This window comes from Haematobia irritans, chromosome 1 (assembly GCF_050003625.1).
Source record: "Haematobia irritans isolate KBUSLIRL chromosome 1, ASM5000362v1, whole genome shotgun sequence".
NCBI lineage: Eukaryota > Metazoa > Arthropoda > Insecta > Diptera > Muscidae > Haematobia > Haematobia irritans.
Genome location: NC_134397.1, coordinates 219,037,071 through 219,053,431, shown reverse-complemented (window position 1 = coordinate 219,053,431; position 16,361 = coordinate 219,037,071). Strand labels below are relative to the sequence as shown.

The window sequence follows — 16,361 nt, the reverse complement described above, 5'->3', positions numbered from 1 at the left end:
CTATGGAAATAAAATGTTGACGAAAGGTTCTCTAGAAATAGCATTTTGATACAATTTTCTATAGAAATAAAAATTTGATAAAACTTTCGTTAGAAATATAATTTTGACAAAATGTTCTACAGAAATAAAATTTTTGCCAAATTTTCTCTTGAAATGAAATTTTGACAAAATTTTCTATAGAAATAAAATTTTGATAAAATTTTCTATAAAAAATAGAAAAAAACAGAATGACAAAGCTTGTATTTTTTCCATCCCAGGGTGGTGGGAATAATAAATACGACTGAAATAATGATTATTTCATAAAACAGGGAGTTTCCTGATTTCGAGTGATTTAATCGATTCATAAATTAATAATCTTAGCAAAATAACTAATTATTGATATTTTTGAATAAATTATTTGTTGATATCATCGCTCACTCAATTACTATGTCGAATATTATTATCAACAGTTGCAAAATAAATATTTACAAAATATATCCACATACATAATATTTGTTTAAAGCCTATAGCTACATTTATTACATTAGGAGAAATTTAATACTAAAATATTTACAAAATGTCTCGCTGTTGTGCTTCTGTCAATTTGTCTAAAGTGAAAGTCAAATAAATGATGCTAGCGATAAGTTCAATGAATTACCTCTATTCGATATAGCACATTGAATGAAAATTAAAAATACATAATTTAAAAAATTAAATAAAAACATGCCTATTAAACATACAAGCTTAGTCTCAGAAATTTTTTTTATAAATGGGTTATGTCTCTGTAATTCACTATCAAATAATTTACAATTAACTAGCAGTTCAATAAATTTTAAATCTATGTTATACGACATTTTTAGTGTTCAACGTTAATGAGTATCCCATATTTTTAAAGTTAATTACATTGTTTATTAATGTTTTGATTATAAATGTTTAAATTGGACATTACGAATATTGTAAAAATTTCGTTTAATTTTTCCATAAAATATTGGTTTAAATTCTAATTTTGTATTGAAAATTAAATCCATTGTTAATATTTAAAGGTTCATTATTTTTGTTTTCTTTCAGTAATTTTTCTTATATAGTAATACAAAATAAGGAATACGTTTGTAGCTCTTTAATTATAAGAAAGTATTCTCGTTGTGCATAACATAATAAAAAATAATAATTAAAAAAAACTTAAATATATCTAAATAAAATAAATTATAAAACCTTTAACATAAGATGTTTAGATGGACGATCGTTTCGAAAATGTTGATTAACCAACCCAGCAAAAAAGTGCCCCAACTTGAGACCACGGTTGGCTCAATTGGTAGAATTCTACCACAAATGGTAGATTTTTTACTGTTTAGTAGATTGGTAAACTCCTTGATGTTTTTGGTAGATTTTCTACAGAAATAAAATTTTGACAAAACCTTCTATAGAAATAAAATATTGACAAAATTTTCTATAGAAAAAAATGTTGACAAAATTTTCTATAAGAATAAAATTTTGATGATATTTTCTACAGAAATTTTGATAAATTTTTCTATAGAAATAAAATTTTTAGAAAATTTTCTATAGAAATAAAATTGTGGCACAATTTTTTATAGAAAAAAAATTGACAAAATTTTCTATAGAATTTTTGACAAAATTTTTCCATAGAAATAACATTTTGAAATAATTTTTTATAGAAATAAAATTTGACGAAAATTTTCTATATAAAATAAAATTTTGACAAATTTTTTTAAGAACTGACATTTTCTATAAAAAATAAAATTTTTACAAAATTGTCTATAAAAATAAAATATTGACAACAATTTCTATTGAAATAAAATTTTGACAGAATTATATTTAGAATTAAAATTTTGACAAAAATTTTTATAGAAAGTACAATTGTGAAAAAAATATTTTTAGAAATAAAATTTTGAGAAAAATTTTTATAGAAAATAAAGTTTTGACAAAATTTTCTATAGAAACAAAATTTTGACAAAATTTTCTTTAAAAATAAAATTTTGACAAAATTTTCTTTAAAAATAAAATTTGGAGACTATTTTCTATAGAAATAAGATTTAGAGAAAAGTTTCTATAGAAATAACATTTGGAGAAAATTTTCTATAGAAATAAAATTTTGCCAAAATTTTCTATATAACTAAAATTTGGAGAAAAATTTCCAAAAAAACAAAAATTTGATAAAATTTTCAATAGAAATAAAATTTTGACAAAATTTTCGTTAGAAATCAAGTTTTAACAAAATTGTCTATAGAAATAAAATTTTGATAAAATTGTCTATAGAAATAAAGTTTGACAAAATTTTCGTTAGAAATAAAATTTTGACAAAATATCAAAATAAAATAAAATGTTGACAAAATTTTCTATAGAAATAAAATTTTGATAACATTTTCTATAGAAATAAAATTTTGACAAATTTTTTCTATAGAAATAAAATATTGACACAATTTTCTATAGAAATTAACTGTTGACAAAATTTTCTATAAGAATAAAATTTTGATGAAATTTTCTATAGAAATAAAATTTTGACAAGTTTTTCTATAGACATAATTTTTTATAGAAATAAAATTTGGCGAAAATTTTCTACAGAAATATTGACAATTTTTTTCTATAGAAATAAAGTTTTGAAATAATTTTTTATAGAAAAAATCTTTGGCGAAAATTTTCTATAGAAAATAAAATTTTGACAAATTTTTTTAAGAACTAACATTTTCAATAAAAATGAAACTTTTACAAAATTGTATATAAAAATAAAATGGTGAAAAAATTCCTATAGAAATAAAATTTTGACAGAATTTTCTATAGAATTAAAATTTTGAAAACATTTTTTGTAGAAAATAACATTTTTATGGAAATAAAATTTAAGAAAATTTTTCATAGAAAAAAAAGTTTTAACAAAATTTTCTATAGAAATAAAATTTTGACAACATTTTTTATACAAATAAATAAAAAACATTTTTTACACAAATAACATTTTGATAAAATTGTCTATAGAAATAAAATTTTGACAAAATTTTCTATACAAATAAAATTTTAATGAAATTGTCTATAGAAAAAAATTATAGAATATTTTCTATAGAAATAAAATTTGGAGAAAATTTTCTATAGAAATAAAATTTGGACAAAAGTTTCTATAGAAACAACATTTGGAGAAAATTTTCTATAGAAATAACATTTGGAGAAAATTTTACATAGAAATTAAATTTGGAGAAAATTTTCTATAGAAATAAAATTTGGAGAAAATTTTCTATATAACTAAAATTTGGAGAAAATTTTCCAAAGAAATAAGGTCCTGGCAACCAGTCCTAATTTTACTTTTTATATATTTTTTGTAAATTAATTTACACTAAATAAATAAATAAATAAATAAAAAATAAATGGAGAAAATTTTCTATAGACAAAATTGTCTATAGAAATAAAAATTTGACAAAATTTTCTATAGAAATAAAATTTGCAGAAATTTTATGTAGAAACAAGTATATACGGCCGTAAGTTCGGCCAGGCCGAATCTTATGTACCCTCCACCTTGGATTGCGCAGAAACTTCTACGGATGACAATCCACAAATTTCAACTCACATGGTTGTTAAATATCATATGCTACCACCACGTACCAAATTTCAACCAGATCGGATGAATTTTGCTTCTCCAAAAGGCACCGGAAGTCAAATCTGGGGATCGGTTTATATGGGAGCTATATATTATTATGGACTGATAGGAACCAATTCCTGCATGGTTGTTGGATACCCTATACTAACATCACGTACCAAATTTCAATCGAATGGGAAGAATTTTGCCGTTCCAAGGTGCTCCGGAGGTCAAATCTGGGGATCGGTTTATATGGGGCCTATATATAATTATGGACCGATATCGACCAATTTTTGCATGGGTGTTAGAGGCCATATATTAACATCACGTACCAAATTTCAACTGAATCAGATGAATTTTGGTCTTCTAAGAGGCTCCGGAGGTCAAATCTGGTGATCGGTTTATATGGGGGCTATATATAATTATGGACCGATATGGACCAATTTTTGCATGGCTGTCAGAGACCATATACTTACACCATGTACCAAATTTCAGCCGGATCGGATGAAATTTGCTTCTCTTAGAGGCTCCGCAAGCCAAATCGGGGGATCGGTGTATATGGGGGCTATATATAATTATGGACCGATGTGAACCAATTTTTGCATGGGTGTTAGAGACCATATACTAACACCATGTACCAAATTTCAGCCGGATCGGATGAAATTTGCTTCTCTTAGAGGCCTCGCAAGCCAAATTTGGGGGTCCGTTTATATTGGGGCTATACGAAAAAGTGGACCGATATGGCCCATTTGCAATACCATCCGACCTACATCAATAACAACTACTTGTGCCAAGTTTCAAGTCGATAGCTTGTTTCGTTCGGAAGTTAGCGTGATTTCAACAGACGGACGGACGGACGGACATGCTCAGATCGACTCAGAATTTCACCACGACCCAGAATATATATACTTTATGGGGTCTTAGAGCAATATTTCGATGTGTTACAAACGGAATGACAAAGTTAATATACCCCCATCCTATGGTGGAGGGTATAATAAAATTTGGAGAAAATTTTCTATAGAAATAAAATTTGGAGAAAATTTTCTATAGAAATAAAATATGGGGAAATTTAATTTCTTCTATTTTTTTAATTATCGTGTTATTTCTTACAATTCATCCGGAAGTAGAGTAAATTTGGATCAACTCCAATAAATTTTACATGGACCCTTTCGGATAGGTTCCGTTGCGTTAGTAGTTAGACCGGGCCATAGCATACAAAGTACTTTTCGGCATGTTCTTTACTGCTATGCCTTGGTGTCATATTCATTGGCGTTTGTGGCTGAGTGTGCTAATGCGTTCTATTATGCTGCCAACAAACCCAGGTTCGAAGCCCGGTCGGAGCGGAATACTTTTCCAAATTGTGAAAATTATTCAATTAAAATATAAAAGTAAAAAAATACTTATAATAATAAAAACCGAAATTGGTTAAAACTTTTTTTTTAGTTGTTTTGTTTTTTTTTTATTTCTTCATTAAAATCAACTTCCAAGGCGCAACTTCTCAAATAATGCAAAGGATCCGAAAACGAATTTCTCCCGTCCTATGACAAGCCCATGTAAAATACATTGGATATGATCAAAGTTTTCACTAAATACTTGCGTTTGGGGATCCAAATTATTTTTTGGAAGCTCTGTTTTGCTAGGGAATAAGCGGAAAATAAAGTACTTAGGTCCTAAGGTAATCTATTGAAATTAAAATGTGTAAGTATCATCCTTATTTTACTTTCACTTAAGTTTAATTCTATTTAGTTCAATACAAATGAAATTAGTTTGGCAATGCAATTGGTGTATTTGGAAGAGCATTATAAATTGTTCATTATCTTAACATAAATATTTTTAAAATTGTCTATACTAGTTATATTAACATATTAGCAACATATTAATTTTTATTCATGTATATTCATTTTTCATTTTGTCACCCAGGGTGAGTCGGCATTTACAGTTTTTTTATTATCAATAAATTCAATAAGCGTGTCTTGCTAATCCATTCAAAATGCATATGTAATTTTCCGTTTAAAAAAAATATTAGAAAAAAATTATAATGTAAATAAAAAGTGTGTAATATGCTTTTAAATTCCCAGGGAATTTACATAAGGTTATCTTGTAGAATATAGAAAATAAATTTCCCAAAAATATTAGGGTGTTTTTTGCAAAAAATAAATCAATTTTTTGTTAGATTATAGAGAATTTCATACAGCAAAAACTAAAAATATTCTCTACAAAAAATATCAATTCAAAATTTAATAATTTCTCCTAAATATGTGCCTATTTGCATATTTGGTAAGAAAATATTGTAGAATATTTAAAATAAATTTCCCAAAAATATTATTTTCAAGCCATGTCGAAAATACCGCAAGAATTAAAAAAAATATACCAAGAAATTAAAAAAAATTTAAAAAAAAAAATTAAAAAAAAATTAAAAAATTTTAATTAATTTTAAATTTAATTTAATTTTTAAAATTTAAATTTTAATAATTTCTTCGCAACGTTTATTAAAGATGTGCTGTTGTTTAGGCCACCTATTTTAATGTCAAACGCAATGTTGTGGTTGCTGTCAACTCGGAATTGCCACAACACTCCCATTTTGTCTTAAGTATTTAAATTTTGCAGAAATTATGAATTTTATTTCATTGAAGTGTGAACAGCGTTATTCTCATATATCTGGTCCAGTTAGCTATTAAATATCTTCCCATTTTTTTATGAAATCGATACAACTAAAGTGAATCATTGATGTTTATCATTCAAACCGGCATCTATACTACATAGATAGAAGGTCATATTTTAATATTTACTAGGCTTTTGTTACAGAAATAGGCATAAAAGATCAACAGCAAGATCCAGTTCAAATATTTAGTCATTTACATAAACGCATTAACACAAATCATATTCTATGGATTCAATTCAAAATCAAACCAACGTTGAATATGGTCAACCAAATAATGGTCCTTGGATTACAAATTCGATGCAAACTAAAAATGTTTAACTTTTTGGAAAATATGAAGCATTTGTTTATATACAAACAATATTTTTTCTTTAAAAAATCCAATCAAGTAAATTACATTTGGTTAATTATTCCTCTACGAAATGTTCCATCTCGAGCTAAGAAAAATTTAGGATATAACATAAATAAAACATTACTATGTCAATTGCTCTAAAATATTTTCTTTAAAATCATTATTAAAATTATTATTAGCCCGATGTATCAGGCTCACTTAGACTATTCAGTCCATTGTGATACCACAGTGATGAACTTCTCTCTTATCACTGAGTGCTGCCCGATTCCATGTTAACCTCAATGACAAGGGACCTCCTTTTTATAGGCGAGTCCGAACGGCGTTACACATTCCAATGAAACCACTTAGAGAAGCTTTGAAACCCTCAGAAATGTTACCAGCATTACTGAGGTGGGATAATCCACCGCTGAAAATTTTTTAGTGTTCGGTCGAAGCAGGAATCGAACCCACGACCTTGTGTATGCAAGGCGGGCATGCTAACCATTGCACCACGGTGGCTCCCAACCCTCAGGGCATGCTAACCATTGCACCACGGTGGCTCCCACATAACCTAACCTAACCTAACCTACCCTCCACCACAGGATGGGTGGAGGTGTCATTCCGTTTGTAACACATCGAAATATTGCTCTAAGACCCCATAAAGTAACAGGTTGGCTGATAAGTCCCCAGTCTGACACATAGATGGCGTCGCTAGTACTCCATTTTTGTATACTTTGCATTGCTTTAGAAATTGTGCCTTGGAAGTTCATTTGGATGAAGATATTTAAAAAAAAAATTTATACCCTCCACAATAGGATAGTATTTAACTTTGTCATTCCGTTTGTAACACATCGAAATATTGCTCTAAGACCCCATAAAGTATATATATTCTGGGTCGTGGTGAAATTCTGGGTCAATTTGAGCATGTCCGTCCGCCCGTCTGTTGAAATCACGCTAACTTCCGAACGAAACAAGCTATCGACTTGAAACTTGGCACAAGTAGTTGTTATTGATGTAGGTCGGATGGTATTGCAAATGGGCCATATCGGTCCACTTTTACGTATAGCCCCCATATAAACGGACCCCCAAATTTGGCTTGCGATTGCTCTAAGAGAAGCAAATCTAATCCGATCCGGCTGAAGTTTGGTACGTGGTGTTAGTATATAGTCTCTAACAACCATGCAAAAATTGGTCCATATCGGTCCACTTTTACGTATAGCCCCCATATAAACCGACCCCCCAGATTTGGCGTGTGGTGTAAGTATATGGTCTATAACAACCATACAAAAGTTGGTCCATATCGGTCCATAATTATATATAGCCCCCATATAAACCGGATTCCCAGATTTGACCTTCGGAGCCTCCTAGAGGAGCAAAATTTTTCTGATCCAGTTGAAATTTGGTACGTGGTGTCAGTATATGGTATCTAACAACCAAGCAAAAATTGGTCCATATAGGTCCATAATAATATATAGCCCCCATATAAACCGATCCCCAGATTTGACCTCCGGAGCCTCTTAGAGGAGCAAATTTCATCCGATCCAGTTGAAATTTGGTACGTGGTGTCAGTATATGGTCTATAACAACCATGCAAAAATTGGTCCATATAGCTCCATAATTATATATAGCCCCCATATAAACCGGATTCCCAGATTTGACCTCCGGAGCCTTTAAGAGGAGGAGCAAAATTCATCCGATTTGGTCCATATAGGCCTATAGTTATATGTCCAATCACACAAAGATTGGTCCATATCGCCAAAAATAATCTACCAAAATTTTATTTATATAGAAAATTTTGTCAAAAATTTATTTCTGTAGAAAATTTTGTCAAGATGTTATTTCTTTAGAAAATTTTTTCAAGATGTTATTTCTTTAGAAAATTTTATCAAAATTTTATTTTCTTTAGAAAATTTTATCAACATTTTATTTCTATAGATAATTTTGTTAAATTTTTATTTCTATAGAAAATTTTATTAAATTTTTATTTCTATAGAAAATTTTGTTCAAATTTTTATTTCTATAGAAAATTTTGTCAAAATTTTATTTTTATAGAAAATTATGTCAAATTTTAATTTCCATAGAAATTTTGTCGAACTGAATTATATACGTCTTAAATCGGCCTTTTTTGTTTAATATATCCCCCGTATGGACTAACTTACAATTTAGAAGACGGTGTTAAGGATTTTTTAAGATACCTTTCCATCGGCAAGTGTTACCGCAAGCCAAGTAATCTGATTGTGGATGACGGTCTTTAGTAGAAGTTTCTACGCAATCCATGATTGAGGGTACATAAGATTCGGCATGGCCGAACTTACGGCCGTATATATTTATTTTTCCATTTCATTTTTATTTTTATCACTATTTTTTGTTACACTTTTATTTTCTTATTTGCTAATTTTTACAAATTGAAAAACTTCTTCGCTTCCATCCGGAATTGAAACTGGGTCTGTTGGTACCATAACAGAATGCCTTAGCACACTCAGCCTCAAAGGTCGATTAAAATGTTTGTGATATGAACCTAATATGATACCACGGCATGATATTCTAACTACTTCCTGAGATGTTCTTTATTATTATTAATGAAAAAAATAAAGACCGCTCGTTCAAATCTTACCAGCGGCAATTTTTTTATTAAATATTTTTCTAAAAAAATATTTTATTATGTTTTACATTGGTTTTGTTTTGTTTTTTTTTTTTCGCCATATATTTTTGTATGAATATGTTTTTTCCATTAAAAATTAACAACAAATTAAAAATGATCAAAATTTGCAAAACCTTATCATTTTCACTTCCATGAAAGTCAAAAAGCCAAACAGCACAGGTTCAAATCGGAGATGAACTTTTTTAATTTTTTTTTATTATTTTTTTAATTTTTTATTGATTTTCTAATTAATTGTCCAAAACTTAATTTTCACTTCAAGCGACCTAATTCCGTACTTTCTAAGACTTGTCCAAAAGGACTGCATCAGAATTGGAAAAAATCGATAGGGTATCCCGGGATACGGTTTAAATGAAATATTTGTACAACAACTTCCAATATTTTTTGCTGGGTAATTACTAAAAAATTAACAATGCCTTACAAACATAGATCAATTTGTTGTAAATGCAAATGAGAAATATTTTAAGATCAAATTTTAACAACAAAGAAGTGGGCGGCGTGTACATAGTGCACCCAGAGAGGGACTATGATTACCTCAAACATGTTTTAAGAGCTAAATGTTATGTTTGGGTGGTGACCGAGTAACATGGTTTTTGCAACCATGTTATTTTCTCGGAAATCATGTATCTGATTTCGGCAAGTAGGTTATATTTGACGAGAAAATTACATTTTAGTGACAAACATGTTACATGGTCACCATACAAAAATAACATTTTGGTCTTGAAACATGTTTGAGGTGATCATATTCCTTCTCTGCGTGTGGGGTATGTTCCGATATTCGGAATCACAAAAATTTCGTTTGTCTATATTCTCTTAACCGTTTCGGGACGACAGGAATGTTTTTATCCCAGAAAAATTTGAAAAATCATATCTCTGAAAAATCTCACACGATTTGGTTGAAAATCGTCCCAAATCATTATTTATATTCTTCTCTACAAAAAATTTAATACAACTGACAATACAACACATGAAGCTTATGTCAAAAGTCATAAATCAGTTCGCGCGGTTTGAGTTGCTAAAAAAAAATAACAAACTGAATTATATACGAATCTAATCTGTTTTTTGCCTAATATATACCACTTACAGACTAACTTACAATTCAGAAGATGATTTTAAGAAGTTTTAAGATACCTTGTCATCGGTAAGTATTACCACAACCAACGTAATTCGATTGTGGATGACAGTTCTTACTAGAAGTTCTTACGCAATCCATGGTGGAGGGTACATAAGATTCGGTCTGGCCGAAACACTTTGAAAAAAATCGTAAAAAATGAACTTGCGGAAAAATAAAAGCATTTGTAGTATTATTTTATTGAAACTCGATTTGATAATACCAAAAATAGGAAGTAGTTCTTATAAAGCTGGCAAATTTTCTACGTGGATTTAACAAATATAATCGTATAATCTAATCTGCCATAATATATATATATTTTTTTTTTTGGAATGAATTGACATGATAATCTCTCAAATATTCATTAATTATTGGTAAATAACAGGAAGTTGTAAAGATTCCATGCATCCTCAGATTTATTAAACATTCAGTATAAAAATTCAATAGATATGGACTCTGTAAACACTTTTGATTCCGTATAAAAAAAAACATTTACTTAAATTACCGTCACTCATTTCTGTTTTTTTTTATTTACAATTTGTTTACTCTCTAAGACGGAAGCTAATTTGTTTTATACTGACAATAATATTAAATGTATTTATCATTTATGATCATTTAAATCAAATAAGACAACATAACAAAACAATTGTGGTGTTTACTTCATGTTTATATTATTTAAATTGATTTTCTTTTATAACAAATATGTTTAAGCTCTTCCGATTTCAGGGTTTCATTCATAAAAACAACCCCCTGATTCCACGTCCACCATAAAACCAATTTACTATCACCGTTAATCCTTCACATTAGATGATTTCCCTATCCGTTGTTTTTTTTTTTTTTTGACAAGTGAGATTAATGTTTTGTAAGCTGTAATTAAACTGTTATTAGCTGTATATAGAACTTGTCCAAGCATTACTAAACTAAACACAAAATCACACACACACACACACACCAGCACACATACACCCATTTAGTTCAACTATAAAATTTATTTCAAAATTCGATTTAATTCATTTTGATGGAAAACATAAATTATGGATACCATACAAAATTTTCTAATTGATAGTTACATTCTCACACAGTGGCTGTGGCCATTCTCATTCGTTAAGATTTTAATAATACCCCAATGACCTTAATCGGCAAATGTAGGGGGGGGGGGGATTCCTGCTGCCGATATTGACAATGCAAACATTGACATTTTTATTCTCTGAGGAATTTTAGCAGTAACATAAGCCTGTGATGGTGAAAATAGCATAAGTCTATGTTACCTTTTTTTTTGTATATGTCACTCTACATAATCCAACTAAATTAATGAAAATGGACCCATGCGAAAGATATTATGGACTAGAGGACTTTGTACACTGAAAAAATATGGTAGAGGGCACATTTTATTTTATACAGAATATGACAGCAAAGCTTTTTTTCTTGACTAAAAATCGCTAAATTTTTCATTGAAAGCGTTTTCCTTTCGATTGAGTTTTCCACCTATTGGCATAGCCAATAATTTTTTGTGGGTGGGGGGCCTTAACTTACACAAAGCATACATTTAAGACAAATTCTCATGTAAAATTAAGTTTTGTTTAATGGGAAATAAATTTGTATTCATTAGTTTTTATTGTATTTCTATAGCAAATTTTTCTATAGACATAAAATGTAGAAATAAAATTTTGACGAAATTTTCTATAGAAATAAAATTTTGACAAAATTTTCAATGGAAATAAAATTTTGGCAAAAATTTCTTTGGAAATAAAATTTGGACAAAATTTTCTCAAGAAATAAAATTTTGATAAAAATTTCTATAGAAATAAATTTTTGACAAAATTTTCTATAGAAATAAATTTTTGACAAAATTTTCTATAGAAATAAATTTTTGACGAAATTTTCTATAGAAATAAAATTTGACGAAAAATTTTCTATGGAAATAAAATTTTGACAAAAATTTCTATGGAAATAAAATTTTGACAAAATAGAAAATTTTGTGAACATTTTATTTCTATAGAAAATTTTGTTAACATTTTATTCTATAGAAAATTTTGTTAAAATATTATTTCTATAGAAAAATTTTTTAAAATTTTATTTCTATAAATTTTTTCAACATTTTATTTGTATAGAAAATGTTGTCAAAATTTTATTTCTAAAGAAACCTTAGAATTTTATATCTAAAGAAAATTTTATTTCTATAGAAAATGTCCTCAAAATTGTATTTCTATAAAAAGTGCTGTCAAAATATTATTTCTATAGAAAATGCTGTCAAAATTTTATTTCTATAGAAAATTTTGCCCAATTTTATTTCTATAGAAAATTTTGTCAAAATTGTATTTCTGTAGACAAATTTGCAAACATTTTATTTGTATAGAAAATGTTGTCAAAATTTTATTTCTAAAGAAACCTTAGAATTTTATATCTAAAGAAAATTTTATTTCTATAGAAAATGTTCTCAAAATTGTATTTCTATAAAAAGTGCTGTCAAAATTTTATTTCTATAGAAAATGCTGTCAAAATTTTATTTCTATAGAAAATTTTGCCCAATTTTATTTCTATAGAAAATTTTGTCAAAATTGTATTTCTGTAGACAAATTTGCAAAAATTTTATTTCCATAGAAAATTTTGTCAAAAATTTATTTCTATAAAAAATTTTGTCAAAATTTTATTTCCATTGAAAATTTTGTCAAAATTTTAACAAAATTTTCTATAGAAATAAAATTTTAACAAAATTTTCTATAGAAATAAAATTTTAACAAAATTTTCTACAGAAATAAAATTTTGAGAAAATTTTCTATAGAAATAAAATTTTGACAAAATTTTCTATAGAATGAAATTTTGACAAGATTTTTGATAGAAACAAAATTTTTAAAAAATAGAAATAAATTGTTGACCTAGGTTAGGCTAGGTTAGGTGGCAGCCCGATGTATCAGGCTCACTTAGACTATTCAGTTCATTGTGATACCACATTGGTGAACTTCTCTCTTATCACTGAGTGCTGCCCGATTCCATGTTAAGCTCAATGACAAGTGACCTCCTTTTTATAGCCGAGTCCGAACGACGTTCCACATTGCAATGAAACCACTTAGAGAAGCTTTGAAACCCTCAGAAATGTCACCAGCATTACTGAGGTGGGATAATCCACCTCTGAAAAACTTTTTGGTGTTTGGTCGAAGCAGGAATCGAAGCAAGGCGGGCATGCTAACCACTGCACCACGTTGGCTCCGATTGTTGACCTAAGTTTCTATAAAAAAATAATTTTGGTAAAACTCCCTATAGAAATAAAATTTTTACAAAATTTCTGTAGAAATAGAATTTTCTAGTAAAATTTTCTCCAATTTGTGTAGATTATTTTTGGCTCGAGTGCTTGCATACAATTGGTTCAATCGCAGTTTTGAACAAATACCAATCAGTTTTTCCAGTGATGGATTATCGCTATTGTAACGCTGGTGATATTTCTGAGTTGAACGCCGTTCGGGCTCGGCTATTACAAGGGGGTCTCTCTAAGAGAGAAGTTTACCACTGCGGTATCATAATGGATTGAATAGTGTGCCTGCAATAACGTTCTGTCACTAGACCTAACCAACATGGACGTGAAATAGTTCAACGGGACAGGTTCAAGTCCCCACTGGCAGATAATGAAGCCGACCCATTTTCGTCGGCAGCGGATGACACTAAATTTTTGCCTCGGGCTGCCACTAGACCTAAGCGAACCTCATTTTCTTCTCTTTAACCACTCTCAAATGTTCCAAATGTTCACTAGTTAAGTAGGGTAACCAATTTGTGGGCCTCGCCAGACTTTTTAGCACTTATGTTGATATTTATTTTTGTAATTTGTAAGTTATCTAATTTATCCAAATACTGGCACTGTGTCATCGCTGTAACAGCAACAAAGTATCATAGCATCATCGAATTAAAACAATAGATTTTAACACATTGTCATGATGTTCACATCCATACAGCGATTGATTGATCTATTCTAAATATTTGCTAACTGGCAACAACAGGAAGTTAGCCAATCTCAGCCATTTGAGGAGGCTTGCTTTTGATGCTAATAAAGACAACAAAAACAAAAAACAAAAAACTAAACTTACTTGCAGTTCTAGTCGATGTTGATGCGAATAATTTCATTTTTATTTGTTTTTATTTTTACGACAATCACTTATGGTAATCACACATACACAAAATTGAATTTTTATAAAAAATTTTTTTGTTGATATTTTTCTCAGTGAACAACAGTTGCTTTTGTTTCTTTCCTTTAAACAATGAGTACTATTTTTTTGTTTTAAATTTTTGTAAAAAAAACGTAAACGTAAGTTATTATATTTAAGATTTTATGAAATTTTCTTTAACACTTTTATCTGTAAATTATTATATATTTATTTTTTTCATAAAAAATTCATTTTGTTTTACTTTTTTTCAAAAAATTATAGCCTTTTACTTTATTCGATTTAATTATCTCACATAATTCGTTTGATATTTGACAATTCGAAATTCGTTCTTGTATTTCTTTATCCGAGTACATTTAAAGAAGAAAAAAAATCAATCAAATCAAAATCTCTTTTTTTATTTAGTTTTATTTTCGTTATTTGGGTTTCCGTTTCTTGTAATCTCGATATGCTATGTTCTCGGTTTGTTTAGACTCTCGACGCGTACTTGTAAACAGCGCGAGTTTTTCAAAATCAATGTTTATCTCGCACAATGCGACTAACCCTTTTATATAGACTTTGTCGAGTTAACCGGTCTGTCTTACTAGATTTTTAGCTGCGATTCATTTTGCTATTTTCTACCTCAATTTCGGCAAAACTACAGCGGCCAGCAGAATCTCTAGCAGCTGCAGCACAACAACAACTGCATTTAATTGCCTCTGAATATACGGACATACAGACCATTCGTACTATACAACAATGGCAACGTCATAGCGGCCAAGTAAGCTGGTCAACAATTCTTAAACTAAGCCAAGTTGTAATCTTAGTTGCTAGAGCTGATGCTGCTGTAACAATCACCTCTCAACTCTCAGTACTTAGCTCACTTGCAAATAAGTGGACAAGATCAATCGACTAACCACCACTGGTCAATCGATTAACACCGGGTGTCGCGAGGGCTTGAAAAAGTAGGAAAAAAAACAAAACCACACTAAAGCTATGATTAAAGTCTACTCAGAGAGTAAGAGAAAGATGATGGCTAGAGAGAGAGAGAATAATAGAGTTAATAAACACACAAGCAGCATCAAGCATTATTCTTTACTCATTGACCATAGAGGCACGCAGAATCTTTGTCATGCATTGTAACGTGTTGTGAGATATTGAGCCTATTCTCTAGGCACCGGTGGTTTTTTGGCGGTTATAATGACATGACACCAACCAATGTCATCAAAGAGTCATTCGGTCAGCAACTTAGACACTCAGTCGCTGGTATGGAGTACAGTTTGGAGCAAATCTGTGGGTTTTGGTCTTTTAGTTTTTTATTCAAACAAAACTCAACAAGCTTTCGTCAAAATTTAATTTAAAAATCAACATCTCATGTTTTAATATCCCTTTTTAACTGTCTGCTTTTATTTGCTTCTAAAGGAAAAATCCCTTTTTCATTTTAGTCTCTTCTCGTTTCAAAAACCGGGATTTCCACTCTATTTGGTTAAAGGCACGCCGAAAAGAAGACAAAAGTCCTAACTACATAACAAAAATTTTTGGAAATCGCAGCATTTCAGCTGAATACACATAAGCGTAGGAAGGCCTCTGGGGAGGGGGCTTAGACCCCCCCAGAAAAATTTTAGCCCCCCCCAGAATTTGAAACTCTATTTATGATTTTCCATTTTTCAATAAATGTCAATAGTTTTTTTTTTAATTTTTATAAAAATTAGACAAGTATATACAATCGCACAAAGTTCCGCTAAAGACTTTCATGAACAATCGAATTACTCGGGTTGTGGTAGCAGTTGCCGATGGCAATGTTTGAAGTCAGATATTTATGAAATGAAGCTGTGGTTGAACTTATGATGGATTTAGTTTAGTCAATTTAATTAAAAAAATAGTAATTGATATTAAAACTATACTTTCATAAATT

The 16,361-nt window shown here is 29.2% G+C and overlaps 1 protein-coding gene across 1 annotated transcript in view; it reads right to left on the bottom strand.

Annotated features, from left to right (window-relative positions):
- The window catches only part of LOC142222604 (scavenger receptor class B member 1), an 81,789-nt gene extending 66,794 nt beyond the window's left edge, over positions 1 to 14,995 (bottom strand). Inside the window, exon 1 of the mRNA XM_075292820.1 lies at positions 14,393 to 14,995. Coding sequence (XP_075148935.1) covers positions 14,393 to 14,429 — 37 coding nt within the window. The 5' untranslated portion in view covers positions 14,430 to 14,995. The remainder of the gene's footprint in view (positions 1 to 14,392) is intronic.
- Positions 14,996 to 16,361: the final 1,366 nt, after the last annotated feature.